At 36.8% G+C, this 25,413-nt stretch overlaps 1 protein-coding gene across 4 annotated transcripts in view; it reads left to right on the top strand.

Annotated features, from left to right (window-relative positions):
- The window catches only part of Cacna2d1 (calcium voltage-gated channel auxiliary subunit alpha2delta 1), a 536,404-nt gene that overhangs the window by 476,480 nt on the left and 34,511 nt on the right, over positions 1–25,413 (top strand). For 2 of the 4 annotated variants that reach the window (XM_004662312.3, XM_004662311.3), the window contains exons 21-25: positions 7,919–7,980; positions 10,807–10,883; positions 12,088–12,108; positions 12,805–12,865; positions 23,826–23,923. In XM_004662312.3, coding sequence (XP_004662369.1) covers positions 7,919–7,980; positions 10,807–10,883; positions 12,088–12,108; positions 12,805–12,865; positions 23,826–23,923 — 319 coding nt within the window. The remainder of the gene's footprint in view (positions 1–7,918; positions 7,981–10,806; positions 10,884–12,087; positions 12,109–12,804; positions 12,866–23,825; positions 23,924–25,413) is intronic. The other 2 variants (XM_004662314.3, XM_004662313.3) reach the window with 1 other exon arrangement.

The raw sequence follows: 25,413 nt of genomic DNA, 5'->3' as shown, positions 1-25,413 counted from the left end.
TACTGTTGTATAGAATTCCATTGTGTAGATATACCACATCTTTGATATCCATTCTTCTAATGATGGACATCTGGGTTGATTCCAGCTTTTAGCTATTACGAATTGAGCCACTACAAACATGGTTGAGCAAATCTCTCTGGCCTTTGGTTTGAAGGTTTTAGGGTAGATGCCCAGTAAGGGTATAACTGGGTCTGTTAGTATTTCTATAGTCAGCTTTTTTAGGAGTCTCCATAATGCTTTCCAGAGTGGTTGTACCACCCTGCGTTCCCACCAACAGTGAATGAGTGTCCCTGCTTCTCCACATCCTCACCAGCATTTATTTTCATTTGACTTTTTGATGTTGGCTATCCTTATTGGGGTAAGGTGGAATCTCATCGTTGTTTTAATTTGCCTTTCTCTGATGATTAGGGATGATGAACATTTTCTTAAGTGTGTGGTTGCCATTTGTATTTCCTCCTCTGTGAATTGCCTGTTCAACTCTGCACCCCATTTTATGAGTGGGGTATTTGTTTTCTTATTGTTTAGACTTTTGAGTTCTTTGTAAATTCTAGAAGTAAGGCCTCTATCAGTTGGATAACCTGCAAGTATTTTCTCCCACTCTGTGGGTATTCTATTGGCTTTGCTTCATATATGCTTGTCTGTAAAGAAACTCTTCAGCTTCATATGATCCCAATGGTTGAGTGACTGTTTAAGACTTGAGCCACTGGGGTTTTATTCAGGAAGTCTTTTTCCATTCCTATATCATGGAAAGTACTTCCTAAATTTTCTTCCAGTAGTTTTCGAGTTTCTGGTCTTATGTTGAGGTCTTTGATCCATTTGGATTTGAGTGTAGTGCATGGTGAAATGTGTGTATCAAGTTTTAGTTTCCTGCATGTGGTTATCCAGTTTGTCCAGCACCATTTGTTGAAGATGCTATCTTTTTTCCAGCTAATATTGTTTGGGCCTTTGTCGAATATAAAGTAGCTATAGTTGCTGGACCCAAAATCCGGGTCCTCAAGTCTATTCCATTGGTCTATACTCCTGTTTTTATGCCAGTACCATGCTGTTCTTATTACTATGGCTTTGTAGTATAGCTTTAGATCAGGTATGGTGATGCCACCAGAGGTATTTCTTTTGCTGAGGATATGTTTGGACATGCGAGGCCTTCTGCCTTTCCATATGAAATTTGAGATCATTTTTTTCTATCTTTGTGAAGAACACTGTAGGGATTTTCATTGGAATTGCGTTAAGTCTATATATTGCCTTTGGTAGGATTGTCATCTTCACAATGTTAATTCTGCCTATCCAGGATCATGGGAGGTCTTTCCATCTTTTCAAGTCCTCCTCAATTTCTTTTTTGAGTGTTTTTAGATTTTCATTGTATAGATCTTTTACTTCCTTGGTTAACGTTATTCCAAGGAATTTTTTTGTTGTTGTTGCTATTGAAAATGGGACTATGTCCTTTATTTCTTTTTCTGTGTCTTTGTCATTTGCATACAGAAATGCTACCGATTTTTGTGCATTGATTTTGTATCCTGCTACTTTGCTATAGGAGTTAATCACCGTTAGGAGTTTTGGGATGGAGTCTCTCAGGTCTCTTACATATACAATCATGTCATCAGCAAATAGAGATAACTTAACTTCTTCCTTTCCAAAATGTATCCCTTTTATTTCCTTCTCCTGTCTTATTGCTTGAGATAGGACTTCCAAAACTTTGGAGCTTTGTATATGGCCTTTATTATGTTGAGATGTGAACCAGCCATGCCGATTCTCTCCAATGTTTTGATCATGAAGTGATGTTGTATCTTGTCAAAGGCCTTTTCTGCATCTATTGAAATGATCATGTGGTTTTCATGTTTAAGCTTGTTTATGTGGTGAATTACATTGACAGATTTTCGTATGTTGAACCACCCTTGTGTTCCTGGGATAAATCCCACTTGGTCCAGGTGGATAATGCTTTTGATGTGTTGTTGGATTCGGTTTGCGAGTATTTTGTTGAGGATCTTTGCATCTATGTTCATTAGGGAAATAGGCCAGTAGTTTTCTTTTCTTGTGGCATCTCTGCCTGGTTTTGAGATTAGGGTGATACTAGCTTCATAGCGGGAGTTGGGTAGCTTTGCCTGTTCTACAAAGGTGTGGCACAATTTTAGAAAGTTTGGTTTGAGTTCTTCCATGAAGGTTTGATAAAATTCGGCTGGGAATCCATCTGGTCCTGGACTCTTCATTTTGGGAGGGTTTTTATTACTTTTTCAATCTCCGTGGGTGTGATGGGTTCATTGAGGTGATTAATCTGCTCTGAATTTAGCTTTGGTAGATGATATGCATCCAGGAATTTATCCATCTCCTCCACATTTTCCAGTTTTGTGGAGTAGAGGTTTTTGAAATAATTGGTGATGATTCTGCCAATTTTATTTATGTCTGTTGTGATCTCTCTTTTTTATTCTGAATTTTGTTAATTTGGTGTCTCTCCTTTTTTTGCTTGATCAAATTGGCCAGAGGTTTGTCAATCTTGTTTATTTTTTCAAAGAACCAGCTCTTTGTTTTGTCAATTGTCTTAATTGTTGCCTTGGTTTCCAATTCCTTAATTTCTGCTCTGATTTTAATTATTTCTTTCCTTCTGGAGCTCTTTGGGTTGGATTTTTCTTGATTTACCAGTGCCTTTAGGTGGATGGTTAGGCTATTGATTTGGGATCTTGATTGTAATATCCTCTTGATGGATTGTTCCCTTTACAAGTAGGAAGTAGCCTTCTTTGTCTTTTTTGATTGTTTTTGGTTTGAAGTCAATTTTATCTGATATTAATATAGCTACACCTGCTTGTTTCTTATTCCCATTTGCTTGGAATATTGTTTTCCACCCTTTCACCCTGAGGAGTTCTGTCTTTAGTGGCAAGGTGGGTTTCTTGAAGGCAGCAGATTGAGGGGTCTAATTTTTTGATCCACCCTGTTAGCTTGTGTCTCTTGATGGGTGAATTAAGGTCATTAATATTTAGGGTGATGACTGTGAGATTTGATTTGATTTGATCCCTGCCATGTTGTGGTGGTAGAGGTGTGTTGGCATTTCCATGGAATTTTTTTGTCTACTCTGGGTTTGGTTGCTGTGATCTGCTTCTTGTAGGCATTTGTGTTTGTTTATTTGTTTCTTCTCTGTGGAGAATTTCCTGGAATACTTTCTGTAGGTTTGTTTTTGTGTTCATATAATTGTAAAGCTGAGTTTTGTCATGGAAAGTTTTCCTTTTACCATCTATTATAAGGGAGACTTTTGCCGTGTAGAGTAGTGTGGGTTGGAAGCCATAGTTTCTTAGAGTTTGAAGAGGTTCATTCCAGGCCCTTCTAGCTTTCAGGGTTTCCATTGAGAAGTCTGAAGTAATTCTGATGGGGTTTCCTTGGAAAGTGATGTGCTGTTTTTCCCTAGCTGCTTTTAGGATTTTCTCTTTGGTGTCAATGTTTAACATCTTAATGATAATATGCCTTGGTGAGTTTCTCCTTGGGTCTAGTCTGTTAGGAGTTCTGTTTGTTTCTTGTATCTTGATTGGCCTTTCTTTTAAGAGACGGGGGAAGTTTTCTTCAATTATTGTGTTAAATAAGTTCTCCATGCCTTTGGTCTGAAATTCTTCTCCTTCTGGAATTCCATTGATTCTGATACTAGGACATTTAAGTGTATCCCACAATTCTCTCATGTTCTGTTCACAGGAACTTTTGAATTTACTGAACTTTTTGGACTCTTGAACTGTTTCTTCCATCCTGTCTTCCAGATCAGAGTTTCTATCTTCCACTTCGCTGACTCTATTCTTGAGGGCCTCTAGCGAGTTTTGGACTTGTTCAATTAAGTTTGCATTTTCTACTACTTTCTTATGTATCACTTCCATTGCTCTGTCTAGCTCCCTTTTCACCTCATTTTCTGATTTTCTTGATGATTCTTGGAAATCATCCTTGCATTTCTTTATGTTTTCATTTAGTGTGGCCAGCTGATTTTTAAGGTCCTCTTTTTTTTCACTCTCCCTCAGCTCTCTTAGCTCTCTTTGAATTCCTTCCAGTGTCTTATCGTATTGCTCTAGCTTAGTGATGGTAGCATCCACACGATTATCTGTCCTTTGTAGCTTTCCTGCCAGTTCTAGCAATAGGTTGGTCAGGGTTGCATTGTTCATAGCTTCCACTTGATGTTCTGATCCTAAACACTCTTCTGTGTTTTTGTTAGATGTAATCCTTGTTGGACTGGGTGATCTGTCTGGATTTTCTTGCATTTTATTTTTCATGCTATTTCTTTTGCGCTGTGGTCTACCCATGTCAGTGTATGGGCAGGTAGGTGGGTGGAGCAACCTGGGATCTAGCTTAATGAGAATCCAAGGCAGCCTGGGGCAGTTGCAAGTAGCCTGGATTTTTGCTCTCTCTTTCCAAAACCGCCTATCTATAGCCTGACAGGGGTGCCAAAGTTGCCTGAATTCTCACCCAGTAATGCACCAAAGCTGCCTGCCTTCTAGTTTGGAAGCAGACTGAGTCAGCAAGCCCTGAAGCTGCCCAAACTCTGGCTGGGAATACTGGGACCTGCAAACTGACTGAGCTCTCCCACCTCAGGGGAGTGGGGGATGGGTAGCAATGGACAGGTAGGGGATGGCGCCTGAGCTGGCGCTAGTGACTCAGTGTGGACTTGTGTGGCCCTTGCTATGGGACTGGGCCCATTGCACATGCAATTGTAGTGCAGAGGCAGCTGATGTAGGCACGGGATCAGGACACAGCAGAGGCTGGGCTGCAGGCAAGTGATCAGAGCACAGCAACAGGGGGTCTGGCAGCAGCTTAATCAAGGCAGAGGTGGCCCCGCAGGCATGGGAACCAAGTACAGCATGGCTTGCCAACACGCACGATCAGAGCATAAAGGCGGAGATCCCCGCGCATCAGCACAGCGGGCTGGCAGGCGCGCGATGGGCTGGCGGTCGTGCATACAGAGCACAGCAGCATGGTGCGGAGAGCAGGGCACGAGGTGTGGGGCGTGGTGGCTGTATGTGTGGGCGTAGACTACCCACTCAAGGGGGGATGCGTGCTTCCCTGTTTTTCTCCACTCTGAGCCCTGCCACTGGCAAGAAGACTCTGATAACCCTTAGTTTCTTGCCTTTCTTTGCCCAGGGAGCACGGGGGTGTGGGGTGTGCAGGCAGCACGGGGAGCACCGGGGCCAGTACGCACAGGTCGGGGAGCCCCGGGTTGTGCCAGAAGGTGCAGGGATGTGTGCCTCCCTGTTTTTCCCCACTCTGTGCCCTCCCACTGGCAAAAAGACCCTGTTAGCCCTTAATTTCTTGCCTTTTTCTCCCTGGTATCTGGAGTGCAGCTAGGTGGTCACCATCTTGGCCGGAAGTCGCCTGTAGTTTTCTTGTTGCATCTCAGTCTTGGTTTCGTATTAGGGTGATGCTATCTTCACAAAAGGAGTTGGGGAGGCTTCTCTGATCTGCAATTATGTGAAACAGTTTTGAGATAGAATTCAGCTGAGCAGCTATCTGGTCCTGGATTTTTCTTTTTGGCCAGTTTTTTGATGACTTTTTCAAACTGCATGGATATGATTGGGTTGTTCAGGAGACTAATCTGCTCTGACTTTAGTTTTGGTAGGTGGTATGTTTGTAGAGATTCATCCATTTCTTCCAGATTATTTGATTTTGTGGAGTAGAGGTTTGGAAGTATGCCCTGCTGATTTTTCCAATTTCATTGATATCTGTTTTGATCTCTACTTTTCCACTTCTGATTTTGTTAACTTGAGACTTCTCTTATTTATTGATTGATTTATTGATTTATTTTTGCTGATCAAATTGGGCAGGAGTTATCAATCTTGTTTATTTTTTTCAAAGAACCAGCTCTTCATTTAATCTTTTTTTTTCTTCATTTCCATTTCATTAATTTCTGCTCTAATTTTGATTATTTTTTTTCCATATCCAGCTCTTAGGGTCACATTTTTCTTACTTTTCCAGTACCTTCAGGTGGGCAGTTAGGATAATAATTTGGAATCTCTCTGTCTTTGCATTGAAGGCATTTGGGGCTATGAATTTTCCCCTTAGTATTGCCTTCATTTTGTCCCATAAGTTTGGTAGGTTGTGTTTTAATTATCATTCAATTCTAATAATTTTACAGTTTCTTTTTCGATTTCATCCATGGCACACTCATTGTTTAAAAGTGTGTTGTTTAGTCACCAGGAACTGTTGGAGTTCTTGATGTGTCTCTTTTTGTTAATTTCTAGCTTCAAAGCATTGTGATATGATGTGATGCAGGATGTTACTTCAATTTTCCTGACTTTCTGGAGTTAAACATATTATGGCCTAATATATGATCAATTTTTGAGAAGGTTCTGTGGGCTGCTGAAAAGAATGTGCATTGTGTACAGTTAGGGTGGAAAGTTCTGTAGATGTCTGTTATGTCCAGTTGATCTATGACGTTGTTGAACTCTATTTTTTCCCTGTCGAGTTTCTGGCTGGATGATCTGTCTATTGAAGATAGTGGAGTATTGAAGTCTCCCACTATGATGGTGCTGGTATTTATTTCTGTTTTATTTGCAAGTTGATTTTATGTTATAAACTATTGTGCCCCTGTGGCACATATATATTTATTAATGTGATATGTTCATGTTGGATCATTCCCTTGATGAGTAAGAAGTGGCCTTCCTTATCTTTTTTGATTACTTCTGGTTTGAAGTCTATTTTACCAGATATTAATATAGCAACCTGTTTTATTTTTTATTTCCACTTGTTTGGAATAACACTCTCCATCTTTTCACCCTGAGGAGGTTACTATCTTTAGTGGTAAGGTGGATTTCTTGAAGACAAGAGATAGAAGGGCTCCTTTTTTCTTTATCTACTCTGATAACTTGAGTCTTTTGATAGCTGAGTTAAGACCATTCATATTTAAAGTTATTACTGTAAGGTTTGAATTAATCCCTGCCATGTGAAGTGTTTTAATGGGGTTTGTGCATTATTGTGTTTTGTACTATGTTGAGCCCAGTCTATTTTGGGTTATTGTGATCTTTTTATTGTCTATTGAGATTGATTATTTGGTTGTGTGTAGTATTCCCTGAAGGTTATTCTCTGTAGGTTTGGCTTTATGTTCATAGAGTTGACTTTTTTTTCATAGAAATTTTCCTTTTACCATCTATTATGTAGGATACTTTTTCTGGGTAGAGCAGCTTAGGTTGGAAGCCATAGTTTTTAGATTTGGAAGTGTTCCATTCCAGGCCCTTCTGGATTTCATGGTTTCCATTGAAAAAAATCTGACGTAATTCTGATGGCATTGCCTTTGTATGTAGTGAGTTGTTTCTCTCTTGCTGCTTTCAACACTCTCTCTTTGATTTCACTGTTAAGAGTTTTAACTATGATGTGCCTTGGAGAGTTTCTTTTTTGGTCCTATCTATTTGTTGTTCTGTGGGCTCCTTATATCTGAATGGGCCTCTCTTTTGAGAGACTGGGAACGTTTTCTTCAATAACTGTTGAATATATTCTCTATGCCTCTGGCCTTGATTTCCTCTCCTTGCAGTATACCCATGATCCAGAAGTTTGGTTGTTTTAAGGTATCCATCAGTTCCTTCATATTCTGTTCACTTGATTTTTTGAACTTAGCAAAGTTTTTGGCCTTCCAATAGATTTCTTCTGTATTTTCTTCCAGGTCAGAGGTTCTGTCTTCCACTTGGATAACTCTGTGAGGGGAGAGAAGTAGAGAGGTGTTTCTAAGCTCTGCCTTAAAATATTAAAAGTTTGTACTTACAAGTCCTTAACCTTTTATCATTTGTACTTATTTCTACATAAAAACTTGTGTCACATGCAAAACAACAAAATACAAACATGTAAAAAAGATGTTTATTAGTGAGGAAGTTTTTGAGTGGCCACAGAATTTTAGGTATATCTTATTTTTGTACTCTTTCTCTAAACTCATGCAGATTTGGGGAGGCTATGACTATGTTAATTTTTCTCCTAGCGATATATCGACAAAGGGAACAGGACTTACACATGGACACCTGTCAATGGCACTGATTACAGGTAATTCACTATCTATGTGCATGTATGATTTTTCAGTAAAGCAGTGTTTAATTCAGCTTTGTTTTCTCTAATGTTTGGAGCCTTTTATCAATGAATGAATACAGTTTTGTGAATTATTTTCAATAGAATATTTAATCTTTTCAACATAAATAATAATTGTAGTCTGATTTTCATGATATAAAATATGGAAAGAAGCAAAAAATTTAAGATTTGGAAATGAAAATGTTATCAAAATCTCTAATATATGATCAAATTAGATCTACTCCCAATATGAATATTTCCTTATTTCTGTACAAATAAACTAAGAAATAAGATAAAACAAAATCATGTTTTACCTTAAAAAATGTTTTGATTGAATTAGTTACTGTCTTTCAGATACAGCTAATTTCTGTATTTTTTTAAAGCTTTGATCCAGGTTAGGGATCACATTTTACAAACGATTATAATTTGTTTTCCTGTTTTTTTGGTTTTTTGTTTATTTTTGTGGGGAGAAGGGCAGGATTTCAATCTATTTCAGACTAACATTCTGTAGCCTGATAGTCCAGCCTGGTCTTGAACTTACAGAGATTCTACTTCAGTCACCTGAATGCTGAAATATAAGTGGGAGCTACTACATCCAGCTGTTTTCTGCTTATTATTAGATAATTTACTTAGATGGAATAGATGATTGAGATAAAGTAGTTTATATGACTTTTAACTAGGTTTATGTGAATCACAAAAATATTTCATGGGCTCTAATATCCATCATGTATCGCTGGCTTTATTAAACTCTAATCTCTAAGAGCAAATAAAGAAGCCTTGTTCTGTAAGATTTAAATTGTAATATCCAGCAAATCATATGAAAAGTACTGCTGCCCTGGAATGTTGGTAAAGATCTTATCTCTACTATGTGGGAAAATAATTGCTAGAATGATTTGAAAATAAATACAACAACTTTATTTTTCTGTCAAAAGGATTAGCGATTGAGTAACAGCACAGGTCTTGCAGGCCAGCATATTATGCATTTACTTGACATGCTGATATTGAAACTTCATTGGTTCCTCCGGTGTTTCCACCACTCCTTGTGGCACATGTCATGAAATCCAAGCTTACACAGAAACTGCAAAAGTTCCCTGGCTCAGTACTATAAGTTTTAATTAAAAGTTTCTTGTAATATTCAATGCTGATAGAGCAATACAAATGTGCTGATTTCCCTTGAAAGGAATCTGTAGGAGTCATTCTTAAAGTGGTCAGTATTTCTGCCCTGTATTTAGTGAATGGCAAGTAAACCAGGAAAGGTCTTCTTGCTTTCCACCTTCCCTTGAAGTTATGTGTAAAATGAATGTAGGATTTTTTTTTTATTAAATCTTCACAGATTTTTATTTCCCTGACCTTTTCCCCATGAGGAAAGTCTATTTATTACTTAATGATGTGAAAGATTTAGGGATTGGAGTTAGCAGGCATTCACTCATTTGTTTATCTTTTCTGAAGAAATAAATTTTAGCATATCCACACTTGAGTTTGGGAGAGATTTTGTTTTGTTTCTTTTTTTGCTTGCTTATTTTTGTATGGAATAATTTTAATACTTATTCTCATATGAAGATAAATCTGAAATTTTATACTTTTGTTATTATTTTTATTTACATATTACATATAATGAAATTATAGTCTAAATTTCTATTCCCAAATGGGAATTCATGAGGTGAGTGAATTTAAAGGTTTTATATTTGCTTAAAAATACCCTATTTCCTAGAAATACATCTCTTTAATGTGCATTCTGAGTATGTGGGGATGCTAAAAGTTATGCTATATGCCACAAGTATTCATATTAGCCAAAATTTGCTTTATGAATTATTTGCATTAGTCATCTTTGAAATACCTTCAGTTTGTGGGCTCACTTTTATATTCAGAGCATAGCAAACTTAATTTGAAATGACAAATTTGGATTTACTATCATTAGTTATGTCTTGCACATGCACATTAACTAATAAGAGAGAAGAATTATACTTATGGATGCTGCCTAATCGAAATCAACAATTAGAAAACATCATGTGCTATATTAATTGAAAATTTCAAAATAAGTTAGTTTACCTACCAGATAGATTTATAATGTGAGTAATCATTAACACAAGGTAGATTGTTTAATATTATTTGTGACTGAAACATTCTGAATTTGGCCTAAGGATTTCTACCATATAAACAAGTGAACTCAATATGTACTTTCTACTCCACATAGCAAGGTGCCATGTCATGCGGGGGCCCCAGTCAGTCAGTGAACAACTGAGTGAGAAGCAATAAAACAAGCAGTCACTACTGATGGTACAAGGGACCTGAGGTATCCCATAGGCAGACACTGGTGGATGTGCTTAGGATTTGAGTTTTAAAATATTTACATTGGATCTCAGATGATTTTGTGCATTCTACAGTAGTGGTAAATCTTTTGGGTATAATTGCTAATTATGTTTGATACAAAATAATTAACACTATAGAGGATGTCGTATTTAAGATTGTTCTATTTTCTTATTTTTGTCAAAATTTGAAGTATTTTAGAGTAATTGTCTGGAATTATATTTGGAACTCATGGCATTTCTTCCTCGGCTAATTTCTGGCAACATTTGTTGCTTATTTCATACCTGTCTCTTGATCCTGTACACATTAAGAGCTGGGTGAAGGTTTCACAAGGCAGATATTAAGTATTTGCTGAATGCATTTTCTGTCAAGTAACACGTCCTTTCTTTCCCATGAGGAAGATCTTTGGATTTTCCCATGAATCTGATGTGTCTTTTTCTTTAAGTTATGTTTCATTTTTGTTTGTTTGTGTTTATGCTTCTCTTGTTTCTATTGCAGTTTGGCCTTGGTATTACCAACCTACAGTTTTTACTATATAAAAGCCAAAATAGAAGAAACAATAACTCAGGCCAGATGTAAGTACTATGAAAGCAACTTCAGGGTCTGTTGTTATCTCCTAGTGTCAGATGCTTACTCCTAGATTTTGGAATACCCAAGGCTTATACATTTTAGTAGGTATTACTACCAAATCTACAGCAATGATTCTAACCCATTCCAAACATGCAAGGAACAAGAAATATTCTACATGGATAGAATATGAGCAGGTACTCCAGTGTCACTGGAAGTCGCCATTCCCTCCCCCCTTGCTATGTGCTTCTGGAATCATTGCAGTGCTGTGTCCTTCGTTGCTGTTGTTTGAAGGGTCTGCTGGCTGGTGTAAAATGTTGACATGCCAAGTAGCTACATGGTCTCTGCTTATGGCACTGTGCTAGCAAAGCTTTACCTTTTCTTATCTTTCCTTTTCGTTTTGCATTTTGCTAGAATACTATTGTGCTTGGCAATTAACTTACATTGATCATACAAATTAATGTCTCAGTAATCCAAATGGGTGCACTAGTTTTTTATAAGCATCATTTGAATGTGGAGTAATTAACACCAGTGTATATTCAAGCCATTGTTAATTTTTTTTTTGTTTAGGATGACTAGATTTAGTAAAGTTGATGACCATCATATTCTTTGCACATTGATCAATTATTATGATCAACCTAAATATTTGTCTGTGAGGATTAAGGAAAAAACAGAAAACATTATGTATTTTTAACATCTGATTTTAAAGTAAATTCATGTCTTCTCCATTTCTCTGTCAGTTCCTTTTTACTCTCTTGGGCCCTGGTATTCATTTGTATATTGTGGTATTTTATCTGTTTATTGTGCACTTTCAATTAATAGATATGATGGTCTTTTAACCATGGCAATTTTACATGAGCAAGTTACTTGGTTAATGAGGGTCACTAGTGAATCTTTGGTGACTGGTAAGTGCTTCTAGTAAGAGCTTATATCATTGGTACTGCTCCCACGTTTTCCACTGCGCAAAGACTGACCCCTGATAGAACAGCCAGTACAGAGAGAGTAATCCAGCAAACGTGACAGGGCATAATCCTCCCACCTTCAAAAGTGTGTCTGTTCTTCCAGACTATAGCTGTATATATATGAATGAACCTTTGATCTATGCACAATATTTTTATTCATGACAGTCATTGAATAAAATATTGTTTGTGACCCCCTTTGCTTTACCCTCTTTTTTTGTTTCCCTGCTTTCTCTTTCTGATGGATTTACAGCAAAAAGGGGAAAAATGAAGGGCAAGTATTTTCTTGTTGCTCAATTTCTTTCTGTTTAGTACACTTGAAATTTCAATTGATATTTCATTCCTGTTGGACATTATCCTCTGTACTTCTCACTTGATAGGTTTGCCTCTATGAACACTCCAATAGCAATGATGCTGGGATGGGGGAGAGAGGGTGCATGTATTTTGTTATGCAACCTATTTCACATTAAAAAGGTGCTTTTTTGTTCCTTAGATTCAATACCATGTGTTTTTTTTTTTTTTAGTTCTTCCACCTACTAATTCATACCTAATATAAAGAATGTTATTTCATTAAATGCATTGAAGAATTTATTAAAAGCATTTTTATCTTAATGTTGGTAAACCATTTCTATTAATATTTTAAATTTAATCACTTGCTATAATATCAGTATTAATCTTTTTAAAAGATATTTTATTATATTAGGCTTAATAATTGGGAAAAGTATAAACAGCATTTTATCTGGTATAACTGTTGTAATTGTGTGGTGAAGTTTGCTCAAGTTATGGTTTTATTATATTGGGAAGGATTTATAACCTTTATAGCTATTTATTCACTTCAACCTTAGAATGTAAGTAGCCTACTTTTAATTTTTCCCTAGTAGGAGCTCTTTCTAATGCTTTTCTATTGTCAAAGAATCTCAGAACGTTTACTGCATAGTGTTTATGTAATCCTGTAACATTATATTTGCAGACTCAGAAACGCTAAAACCAGACAATTTTGAAGAATCTGGCTATACATTTATAGCACCAAGGTTGGTTTTATTCCCATCCATTTTCCATTGTCAATGCTTATAATTTTGGCTCAGGCCTTCAACAAAAATACTAAGTTAGATTCAGGACTGCTGTAGGTTAACTCTGTGTCAAATTATGGAATCAAAGATGACAATGACATTGTATGGATCCTACTTATTTAAATGTTTGCTGAGCACCTATTATAGATGAAGGGTGTTAATTCAGATATACAATGCAGAATAAGGCAGACTTCTTGTGGAATGGGCAGTTCATCCAATCAGAACAGATAATTGTAAACTTTTACTTGTTCCACGCTTATCTTATACTTAGAAACAAAAATGCTCCATATATATATCTGATTTGTAGACAGACCTAGGTATATGCATATATGTACAAATACATGTGCAAATATATATACTTGGACCTGGAAGAGTTTAAGATCATAATTAATTTTTTGTTTGAATTCTAACAGTCTTCTAGAAAATACATTTTAACATAGTGGTATTTCCTCATGTAATTCTATATTAACAATCTTCTCAATTTTATCTCTCATATAATCTCTATCTCTAATACTCAGTTTTATTCCTATCTGTATTTCTTGTAACTGTTTGGACCTTGTCAGTAATCCATTAGTATTATTTTTATCTCCTCCATTTTGGCCTATTTTGTAGCAGATGACATTTTTATTAATAAATAAAAAATTAAAATTAAAATTAACATTTTTGTTATGGCTTAATTATTGAATGAAATAGATGTATGAATTTAAATTGTTAGTTTTTTCATGTTTGTACATCTTTTGTATATTTCTTATAATTCCATACCTGTGTATACTTTTTTTGTGACCATGCCTTTTAGCTTCTCTTAGATCTTTCCCACTCAACCCCTTCTTCACAAATAGTCCTACCCCCAACTTTCATGTCCATTTTTGGTTTTTGGTGACCCACTGAATTTAATTGGGATTGCTTGCATGAGCATAGATGCAGAGATATGTACTAAAGCTATAGTTATACCACTGAAGAAAATGACTTTCTCCTCCAGCCACAACTGACTTCCAGTAGCTTTTCATGGAGTGCTGGGGGTCATGAGCTTCAACCAATCCATGATGGAATGTTGATGGCATCAGTCTTTTTCATGTAACCACAGACATTGTGTGTTCATGGGTATATAGCCATGCCATGTATAGAAGACAAGGTTGCATAGCACTCTTCCCCATCCGACACCTCTAAATTGTTTCTGCCCTCTTCTGCACTATTTTCTGAACCTTGGAAGAAATGATATAGAGATTCTATATAAGGATGACCATTCAACAGTCACTTCCTCTGAGCACTTTAATTAGTTATGAGTTTCTTCACTAATCTGAGCCCTCTGCAGAAAGAAGCTTCTCTGACCAAGGTTGAGAGCAGAAGTAGTCTATGCTTAGCAAGCATAAATATTTTCAAAGGATTATGACACATGTCCATTTAGCAAAACAACAGTAGCTTTCGTACTAAATCCTATGCTTTCCCCAGCCACATGCTTCTGACAAAGTTTATGGTACCAAAAGTTTTATTTCCTATACAAATTATTCTAAAGTACCCCAAAAGGGCTTCTAAAAGTTGTTCAGAGTTATTCTTTTAAACCTACATAGGCAAGTTTCTTAATTCTTTTTTCCTGCTTTAAAATTGGCAGTTTTTATAAAATTTTGAGAATCTGCAGTCAGCAAAGCTGAGAGCCTATCTTTTGTTTTCCTCCTGTGTGAACAGGGCAGGTCCCTCCCTCTGACTCCATTGCCATCTCTTACATTTCACGCTGTTCTAACTCTGTGCCTCCTTTTCTGGCTACAAATTCACAGACTCTTTCATGAGCTGCATTTATGCTGCTGGCCACTCACGTGATGGCACTGAGAAGGGTACTCTTCTAGGCTTACTTCTAGTCTGAGTCTGTCTTTATGTCACAAGCCATTCCTCTGTTCCCCATCTGGAACTTAGGGGCATTGCTCCCAAATCTAACATGATGGCTTTACAAGCTTGAAACAACAACAAACATGGCTGTCTTTTTGGCATTACAATAGAGAATCAGATATATCTGTGTACAGACTTTATCCACCCCTTCCTATCCATTTGTCATGAAAGCCTGACAAGCTATTTCTTCACTATGTTCCCAATTCAGTATCTTGCATTCCGTTAACAAAGCCCTTCTTATGTTTCTTCAGTTGAAACAGAACCAGTGTTCCAGTGTGTATTCATAAAGCCTGCAATTGGCCTGTATGTTCTCCATCTTTGCTATCTTGCTACCAATTTCAGCATATATTTACATAATTCTCTACTTACTTTGCTCTCACTCAGTGTACAGCCTTTTGGCACCTGAACCTGCCATGAAATCATATATGCTCCATTTGTTACTTGATTCCCAATTCTGCTTCTGGAACTTGACTTTTAAAACTGTGAAGTAATTTTTTTCTCAACTGCCATATACTAACCAATGCCTCTGCATTTACCTAGGGATAATCTTGCTTTGTTCACAACTGTCAAGTACTCTATCTCCAGGTCTCAGTGTACTATTGTTGGCTCCCTTGCTCTAAATTATGGGCATGCCTGTTTCAGCTACCAGTTTTCATTGAAGAAAAATAACATTGATTTACCTGCATACTGCCCCTGGTTACTGTTCTGTGTTACAGCTACTATAGAGGCAGAGTTGAATAGTCCTAGTATAAACTTTGTAGATCACAGAACCTAAATAACTTGTTGAACAGCCTTGTTCTAAAAAGTTTGCCCACACATGCTGTAAATTTTACAAGCATTAAACATATTTCTATCTTGATTGTGGATTGTTTTCTGCCATTTTTCTTCCATCCATTCTTTTGTGTTTTGGACTGAGTGTATGCACACCCCACCAGCTACTAAACCTCAACTTCAGAGCTCACTAGTCTGGGAATCCCTTTCCAATCTTCACTGTTATGTATCCCTACCAATTGTGTCATAATCCCCTTCATTTGTCTTACCAGAGTTCTGGCCCCTTTACTTCCTGGTTACTTCAAATGACAGAACCACCAAGTGTCCATGTGAATGACCATCCAATGTGCATTATAGAATCTTTTGCTAGACATACCAAAGAGCTTAGTAAATATGTGGTGACTGGAAAACCTGTTAATAAATAGATTATTCCCAGTATTATCCTTTGTATTAAAAACAATAAGGAAAGCATTAACTAGAAAAAGAGGCATCTCTCATAGGACATTAACATAACACATAAAAAAAGGAATGCATCCACACACAGATGCGTGCACACACATTTATACACACTTTCACATGCACAAAACAAAATAAAATAATTAAATTAAAGATAAAAAGCATATGAATAGTCACTAATGTTCAGTTTCCTTTGTGTTATTGGATATAATACAAACTTGGCTAGATACAATAGGTCCAAACAGCCAGTTTAAGCCATAAAGTAGAAGCTGTTATAATGCTGGAGCAAGACAGCAAGGGCCAGGATTCTAGTCACACTGTTGCTGGTAGGCCTAGAAATATGTAGAAGAAAAATGAACTATCCTTCTTTGAAAGGATGTGAACTAGTGGCAAGGGTAGACAGCCAATGAAGAACATCTGAAAGAAGCTTCTAGCCCCATTATGTGTCCATTTTGAACTCACTTCATTGTCCCAGCTGTACATACTAAGTGTCACATCACTAGGATTTAAATTTGGTGATCTGGAAATGGAAGAAGCAATAACAGGTGTAACAGGTACTATGTATCTGAAATAATGATAGCATCCATGTTTATTGACTCATTGCTATAATCCCAAGACTGCCCAAAGGAGGAAAAAAGATCTTGAGCTCAAGACCAGTTTGTGCTACCTATCTCCCAAGACTATAAGATAAATCCTCCACCTCTACACTTTTAGTAGGGTTATGCATCTGAGCAAGGCCCTAGGTCCAGCCCTACCACAAAGGGGTAGAAAGTCTTCAATGAAGGTGCTAGAACCTGAAGTGTAACCCAATACAACAAGGCAAGGGATGGGAGGTATTGAATAAGTGAGAGCTTCCCAAGCTTTGGCAGGATGGGGTCGGCAACATGGATGGCTATCTTCAGTGATTCACTGGGCAGGGAATGCAAGCAGCCTCACATGTGTTGGGGTTTTCTCAGGAGGATTGCATCAAAAAGACAGTTGGAATTAATTTATATGACATTGAAATTGGGCCTCTTGGGCTGGAGAGATGGCTTAGTGGTTAAGCACTTGCCTATGAAGCTTAAGGACCCCAGTTCGATTCTCCAGGACCCACGTTACCCAGATGCACAAGGGGGCACGTGTGTCTGGAGTTCATTTGCAGTGGCTGGAGGCCCTAGCATGCCCATTCTCTCTCTCTATCTGCCTCTTTCTCTGTCACTTTGAAATAAATAAATAAAAATAAACAAAAAGAAGATTTAAAATTGGGCCTCTTGTGTTGATAAGCTTTTCTTTTCATCTCAGATGTATGTTTGCTCTCTGGAAAGCTGTGTCACACCTTCTTTCTGGTTTAATTAGCACACCATGAAGACTGGCTCTGTGTATACATGACACAAAGTAGAATGAATGATGAATGTTCAGCTCTATAATGTACAGGCAATGGACTCTGTTTACCCACCGGGTAAACATGGGTAGTTTCTACTACCAGAATGTTAGTACTGATACATTATGGCATCTGGAAGATAGGGGTTCACTTGTTTTTACAAAAAGAAAGAAATGAGCTTGTGGGGCCAACCATTAGCATGTGTCAAGCCCTTTATATGCAGCATTACATGTACTGCTCAAAACAGTGCTGTAATAAATTGTAGTATTCCATTCACAGATTAGGCAACAGTTTTAGAGATGCTAAACCAGATGAGATTTGAACCAGTTTACTTGCTACTCCAAGATGCAGGTCTAAGGAATATAGTGGTGGTTGACAATGATTGTCAACTTGACAGGTCCTAGGGTCATTCTTGAGGGATTATCTAGATCATATTATCCTCCAGGCATGCCTAACAGGTAGTCTCTTGATTAAATTGAGGTCAGAAGACCCACCTTAACTGTGGATAGCAGCTTTTCCTGGACTGTATAAAAACGTGCTGACTGAGTGAGTGCTAGCCTTCATTGTTGTCTGTGTGAGCTATCACTGTGGCTGAATGTGAACATCGCTGCTTCACAATCCTGCTGCCACACTTTCCCCACCATGATGATATGTAATCCAGAACTATAAACTGAAATAAAACTTTCCTCCCTTAAACTAAGTTAGGACTGGTATTGTGTCCCAACAAGAAGATAAATAATCAGATATTAAAGAACACCCAGCACATCTAAGTAAAATATTTTTATAGAGAAGATTTTCTGGAAAAGTATGAATTCAAAGTAGCATACAATAAAATTTTGGAACACTGGGATAAAGGAGAATATTTAGAAAAGGGAGAAACTGATGTGGTATAAGACTACATTCTTATTCATGGCAGGCAATAGCAATTTCTGAAACAACTATAAAGTCTATTTTTTAGATCATTATAATACATATTACTCAATTATCTGAATCTTAATTTCTTTACTTAAAAGAATTATTTCAGGCTGGCGAGATGGCTTAATGGTTAAAGTGCTTGCCTAGATAGCCAAAGGCTGCAGGTTCGATTCCCCAGTACTTATGTAAAGCCAGTTGCACAAAGTGATGCTTGTATCTTGAGTTCATTTGAGTGTATAGAGGCCCTAACACAACAATTCCCCTTTTCTATCAGCTCTTTCTCTTTCTTGCTCTAAAATAATTAAATAAATAAAACATTTTTAAAAAGAATACTTTCTAGCTAGGCATGATGGCTTACACTTTTAATATCTGTGCTCAAGAGGCTGAGGTAGGAGATTTATAAGGAAGTTAAGGCCAATCTGGGCTACAGAATGAGTTCCAGGTCAGCCTGGGTTACAGTAAGACTCTACCTCAATAAAAAATTTTAAAAAATATCTATCTCACAGTTTTCAAACAAGAAAGATAAAACATTCAGAGTTTTTATGTCTTAAATATAAGCACTTAAATAGATATCTCTTATTACTTTTTATAGTTTCAGAATGAAGTATGAGCTACATAGGTACTATTTAATGAGGCATTTCAATATAGTCATTTTGAAATAAAATAAGCAGTTTACATTTTAGCAATGAGCTGTTAATTTATAAATAAATTATTTGATAATGGTTGATCATATTTTTTTAAATTTTTCTTTAAATTTCAAAATAACAAAGAGAAATTATTGAAAATATAAATATATTATTTCTTTAATTAACATGCATATACAGGGATGTAAAGTCAAAACTATGGATTAATTTTGCTTTCTTCTTAGATAATCAGAAATAAAAATGAGAAAGAAATAATTATGTGTAGTAACCTGCATGTAGTGAAAGGCCAACATGTGATAGATGAACTATGCAAATTTGTGGAAGAGATTAAAAATGAACCATTTTTGGTATTTTATATATTTATAATTGCTGGAATGGTTCTCCACCTTGCTGCTTAACTTTCTTTAAAGACTTATTTTTCTTAGCTGGGTGTGGTGGCACATGCCTTTAATCCCAGCACTCGGGAGGCAGAGGTAGGAGGATTGCTATGAGTCCGAGACCACCCTGAGACTCCATAGTGAATTCCAGGTCAGCCTGGGCTACAGTGAGACCCTACCTCGAAAAACCAAAAAAAAAAAAAAAAAAAAAAAAATTATTTTTCTTTTTTTAAAATAAATCCCTTTGTGTTTTTTAAAATATTTTATTTTTATTTATTTATTTGAGAGAGAGAAAGAAACAGAGGGGGAGAGAGAAAGAGAGAGAGAGAAAGAGAGAGAATGGCCTCCAGCCACTGCAAACAAACTCCACCTTATGCATCTGGCTTACATGGGTCCTGGGGAATTGAACTGAGGTCCTCTGGCTTTGCAGGCAAGTGCCTTTAACCACTAAGCTATCTCTCCAGCCCTATCTTTCTTTTCTTTTCTTTTCTTTTCTTTTCTTTTTAATGAGAGAGTGTGAGAGAACAAGAGTGGGAGAGAGAGAGCAAGATAAAGAGAAAGAGAGCATTAGCACACCGGGACCCCTAGCCACTGCAATGGAACTGCAGATTTGTGTGCCACCTTGTGCACATGCATGAACTTGCACACCTATGTCACTTCATACATCTGGCTTATGTGGGATCTGGAGATTAAAATATGGGTTCTTAGACTTCTCTTTAGCCTGAGGAATTATTTTTCTAAGAGATAACTATTGCTCAATGGATGCAAGTTTGCTTTATTTTAGAGAAACTGTGCCAACCAGAATGAATGTCAGAAGGACCTTTCCCATGTGTCCCAGAAGACTGTCCTATTCATAGTTACGGCCACCCAATGCCATGGGATGTTCCTTTATGACAGAAGTGGTGACTATTTTGAGTTGCTGAGGGAAGTGACCTTTATATCAAGTGGCAAGTCTGTATGCTTTCTGTGGCCACACATGAGATGCATTCTTGCCATAGATGTTTCAATCAGACTCAATGTGCTGGGTGATTTTCTGTTGTTCCCTGGATGTTCTTATTATCAGAGAACTAATTCCAGAGAAGGGGACCACATTCAGTGTTTCTCTGGAGTCCATTGTTTAAATTATCTCTTCTTTGTTTCCATCCTAATTAAGCAGCACTTCTATGAAGAATGTAAACTGTCTCATAGCTTTTCCCATTACTAAGCATCAGAAGGTAAATGATATCTCTAGGCTATTTTAGAATTGAGTCCCTTGCAGACAGGAGGGAAAATAAATAAATAAATATGATGTCTAAGTTGATTGGTCCAAATGCTAAAACTTCTTTGTTGATATTGATCAACATTGCTTTATGGATTATAGTTGATGGCATACAAGGATGACAAAGTGAAAAGATAGCCCTCCCCTGGCTAAACTTTGTGTTATTCAGATGCCCCTGGGGAAGTCTTTTGTTTGTTTGTTTGGTTTTCGTTTTCTTTTTCAAGGTAGGGACTCACTCTAGCCCAGGCTGACCTGGAATTCACTATGTAGTCTCAGGGTGGCCTCAAACTCATGGTGATCCTCCTACCTCTGCCTCTCGAGTGCTGGGATTAAAGGCGTGCGCCACCACGCCTAGCTTTGGGGAAGTTTTTTTATATTGTTCTAGTAACTTCGCTCCATTTCAAAATCTTCCATACCTTTTAAACAATATTTATTAATATACTATGCCGTGTGTGTGTGTGTGTGTGTGTGTGTGTGTGTGTGTGTGTGTGTCCATCCAGTGACAGATGGTGCCAGAATGTCTTGCCACTGCAATTGAATGCATTGCTTTATGTATGTGGCTGGGCATTGAACCCAGGTCAGCAGGCATTGCAAGTAAGATCTTTTAACCACTGAGCCATCTCCCCAGACCCTTAAATAGTTTTTAATTATAGGATGTTCATATTAAATGAACATAAATATATGTTCAGATTAAAAATCATCTCAAAAGTGTCTTTAAATAATAAAGTTGTGGTCTGAAATGGTTTAAATAATTTGCAAAGTTTTATTTAGTCTTTCTAAGTGCTTGTTGTCATCTTCTAACTCTGAGAGATCATAACTCAATATAAAAGTCTTTAAACTTCCAGGTCAGTGTTATGTCCAATAGTATAACATCGTGGGAGGAAGTTTGATTTGGCTTTCCTAATAACTCAATGAGTTTAAATCATTTAAACTTTCTAAACCATACTTCTAAGCTAAAATATTTCATTAAGCCAAAACTTTTCATTTTGTTTGTGAAATCCTGGCTTTCTACTTTGATCTATTATTTGTGGTTTTGAGTTCTGACTTCTCATCTGAGGAAGTTTACCATTAATTTTATTTTTTCTTGAATATTTAATTTTTCTATTGGTTGCATCAACCTATTTGTTATAAACCTGAGTTTCTTTTGTTTTTTATTGCTTTTATTTATTCTGGATTTCTGAGTGGGGACTGGTTCTTAAGTTTCAGTAAAACCTTCAGATTATATACAGGGTCCAGACTAATTTTTTCCTATGATAATAAATGCTTTGTGCTTTTTTGTTTCTTTGATGTTTGTACCTGTATCACAAAAGCAAAAGCAGCAAAATAGCATCAGTACAGCCACTACAAGGCACACAATGAGAGATAATTCTAGTTTTCCTTAAAGCAGCCAGGATTCAGCTGGGGAGATGGCTCAGTACTTATAGTCATTTGCTTGCAAAGCCTGCCCACCCAGGTATGATTCCCCAGTACCCACTTAAAGCCAAATGCATAAAGTGGCACATGTTTCTGGAGTTTCATTTGCAGTTGCCAGAGGTCCTGGATCACCAATAGATTGTCTGTATCTCTTTCTCTGTCTTTCTTTCTGTCTTTCAAATACATAAAAAATTAAAATTATAATAAAACAGCCAGGATAGACAATAAGAAATGATCAATCTTATTAAACTCTCCAAGAAAAAGAGAATATTCTGCCTTAAACAAAACTGGGAGAACTACTACATCTCAGTATATGTAGGATATTTCAAAGAATAGCACATTTGCATTGAGTTGGGACCTGAACTAGGCACTTTTGCTTATTTTGAATAAAATTCCATTTCATCTGAATAAGTGACAGATATTTGTGCTTACCTGAGTTAAGTATGCAGCAGAAATTGTTCAAAGATGAATCATTACCCATTGAGTTTAAAGAAACTATTTGTTGCCAATACCAAGCATAAGCTTATAAGAAAAGGAAAAACAAAACAAAACAAAGACTTTGGGGAAGTTGCACCTACTACTGCAACCATGGAAGTTCCTCAGTACAAATCTGTCTTATCCTGATAGTCAGCAGTGATACCAACAGAGTCTAGTCTTAGTACTGCATGGTAAATGGTATCATTTAGGAGTTATACACCACTCATATCCTCCAATTAATTTATTTTTGGTACTACATGATCAAGGTTGCTTAAATGATTCAAAGTGCAAGATAGAACACTGAATTTTAGTACAAGAGAATAGAAGTTTCTTGATCACTCAGTTTTCATGTTATAAGTAACCATAAAGAAAATTACAAAAAATAACTTCTGGTGTATAATCAAAACTGCAGGGCTGGAGAGATGGCTTGGTGGTTAAGCGCTTGCCTGTGAAGACTAAGGACCCTTGTTTGAGGCTCGATTCCCCAGGACATATATTAGCCAGATGCACAAGGGGGTACACATGTCTGGAGTTCATTTATAGTGGCTGGAGTCCCTGGCACATCCATTCTCTCTCTCTATCTGGCTCTTTCTCTCTCTGTCTGTCACTTTCAAATAAATAAATTAATTTAATTTAATTTTTAAAAAACTGCAGTATTGGAAAGGATTTAAAATGATCCACTCTTGTGAGGTAGTACAGATGTTCAAGACTGTAATCCCAGGGCTTGGGGAGGAAGAGGCAGAGGGATCCATGCAAATTGAAGGCTAGCCTGGTCCACATCACAAATTCTAGGCAAGCCAGGGCTACACAATGGAGTCTGTCTTAAAAGCACACATGCATCTGAATGCACACACACACACACACACACACACACACACACCTGTCTTTTTGAATACCTTATCTCTGTGAGGATATATTACCTTAATGTACTCCAAAGGATACTTGTGTGAATTAAGTCTTCCAATGAATCAGTAGTTAAAGATATTCAAAAGGTGTAAAATAATGCTATATTTCCACTACTTTTAAAAGTTAGTAATAATAAACATAAGTATGTTGATATTTAATAAACTTATTTTATTTTAATGGACATGGTATTTTAGGTGTATTTAAATTTCTGTATGAAAACTGTAAAACTGAAAATTGGCAATGACATTAGTTTAAATGTAAATCAAAACATTTATTGAATATTTGTTTTCTAAACACCAAGCATTGGATATGTATTACCTGTTGATAAAGTACTGTTCTATTAGAGACATCAGGAAATGGAGGTAACCAGAAGCAAAATATTTCACCAATTTATGTAACAAATACAAAACTACTTATAATTATTCTGATTTTAATATCTAATATCCTATATTGCTTTTTCCAGAGAATATTGCAGTGACCTTAAACTATCGGAAAATAACACTGAATTTCTTTTAAATTTCAATGAGTTTATTGATAGAAAAACTCCCAACAATCCATCATGTAAGTATGCATTACTCTGTATTATTTGTGCATATCTCAGGGCCATCCAAGTGAGAAACAAGGGAGGAAAACCATACATGTATCAAAACTTACCCTAGGACTGAAGAGACTGCTTAGCGGTTAAGGAACATGCCTAAGAAGTGTAAGGACACGGTTTTATTCTCCAGGTCCCACGTAAGCCAGATGTACATGGTGACACATGTGTCTGGAGTTCATTTGCAGTGGCTAGAGGCCCTGGTGTGCCCATTCGCCCTCTCTCTCCCTCTCTCTTTCTCACTAATAAATAAATAAATACGTAAATGTATAAATAAATAAATAGACAGATAGATAAATATTTTTTAAATTTTTTTTAATTTTTTTAATTTTTTAAATTTTTTTCTTTTTAAATTTTTATTAACATTTTCCATGATTATAAAATATATCCCATGGTAATTCCCTCCCTCCCCACCCCCACACTTTCCCATTTGAAATTCCATTCTCCATCATACTACCTCCCCATTACAATCATTGTAATTACATATATACAATATCAACCTATTAAGTATCCTCCTCCCTTCCTTTCTCTACCCTTTATGTCTCCTTTTTACCTTACTGGCCTCTGCTACTAAGTATTTTCATTCTCACACAGAAGCCCAGTCATCTGTAGCTAGGATCCACATATGAGAGAGAACATGTGGCGCTTGGCTTTCTGGGCCTGGGTTACCTCACTTAGTATAATACTTTCCAGGTCCATCCATTTTTCTGCAAATTTCATAACTTCATTTTTCTTTACCGCTTAGTAGAACTCCATTGTATAAATGTGCCACATCTTCATTATCCACTCATCTGTTGAGGGACATCTAGGCTGGTTCCATTTCCCAGCTATTATAAATTGAGCAGCAAAACATGGTTGAGCATGTACTTCTAAGGAAATGAGATGAGTCCTTTGGATATATGCCTTGGAGTGCTATAGCTGGGTCATATGGTAGATCAATCTCTAGCTGTTTTAGGAACCTCCACACTGTATTCCACAATGGCTGGACCAGATTGCATTCCCACCAGCAGTGCAGAAGGGTTCCTTTTTTTCCACATCCCCACCAACATTTATGATCATTTGTTTTCATGATGGTGGCCAATCTGACAGTAGTGAGATGGAATCTCAATGTAGTTTTAATCTGCATTTCCCTGATGACTAGTGACATAGAACATTTTTTTAGATGCTTATAAGCCATTCATATTTCTTCCCTTGAGAACTCTCTATTTAGCTCCATAGCCCATTTTTTCATTGGCTTGTTTGATTCCTTATTATTTAACTTTTTGAGTTCTTTGTATATCCTAGATATTAATCCTCTATCAGATATATAGCTGGCGAAGATTTTTTCCCATTCTGTAGGTTGCCTCTTTGCTTTTTTCACTGTGTCCTTTGCGGTCAAAATCTTTGTAATTTCATTAGGTCTCAGTGGTTAATCTGTGGTTTTATTGCCTGAGCAATTGGGGTTGTACTCAGAAAG

The sequence above is a fragment of the Jaculus jaculus genome, chromosome 10 (genome assembly GCF_020740685.1).
Source record: "Jaculus jaculus isolate mJacJac1 chromosome 10, mJacJac1.mat.Y.cur, whole genome shotgun sequence".
NCBI classification, from domain to species: domain Eukaryota; kingdom Metazoa; phylum Chordata; class Mammalia; order Rodentia; family Dipodidae; genus Jaculus; species Jaculus jaculus.
Note: the sequence above shows the minus strand (reverse complement) of the source record. Positions and strands in the feature narration are given on the sequence as shown.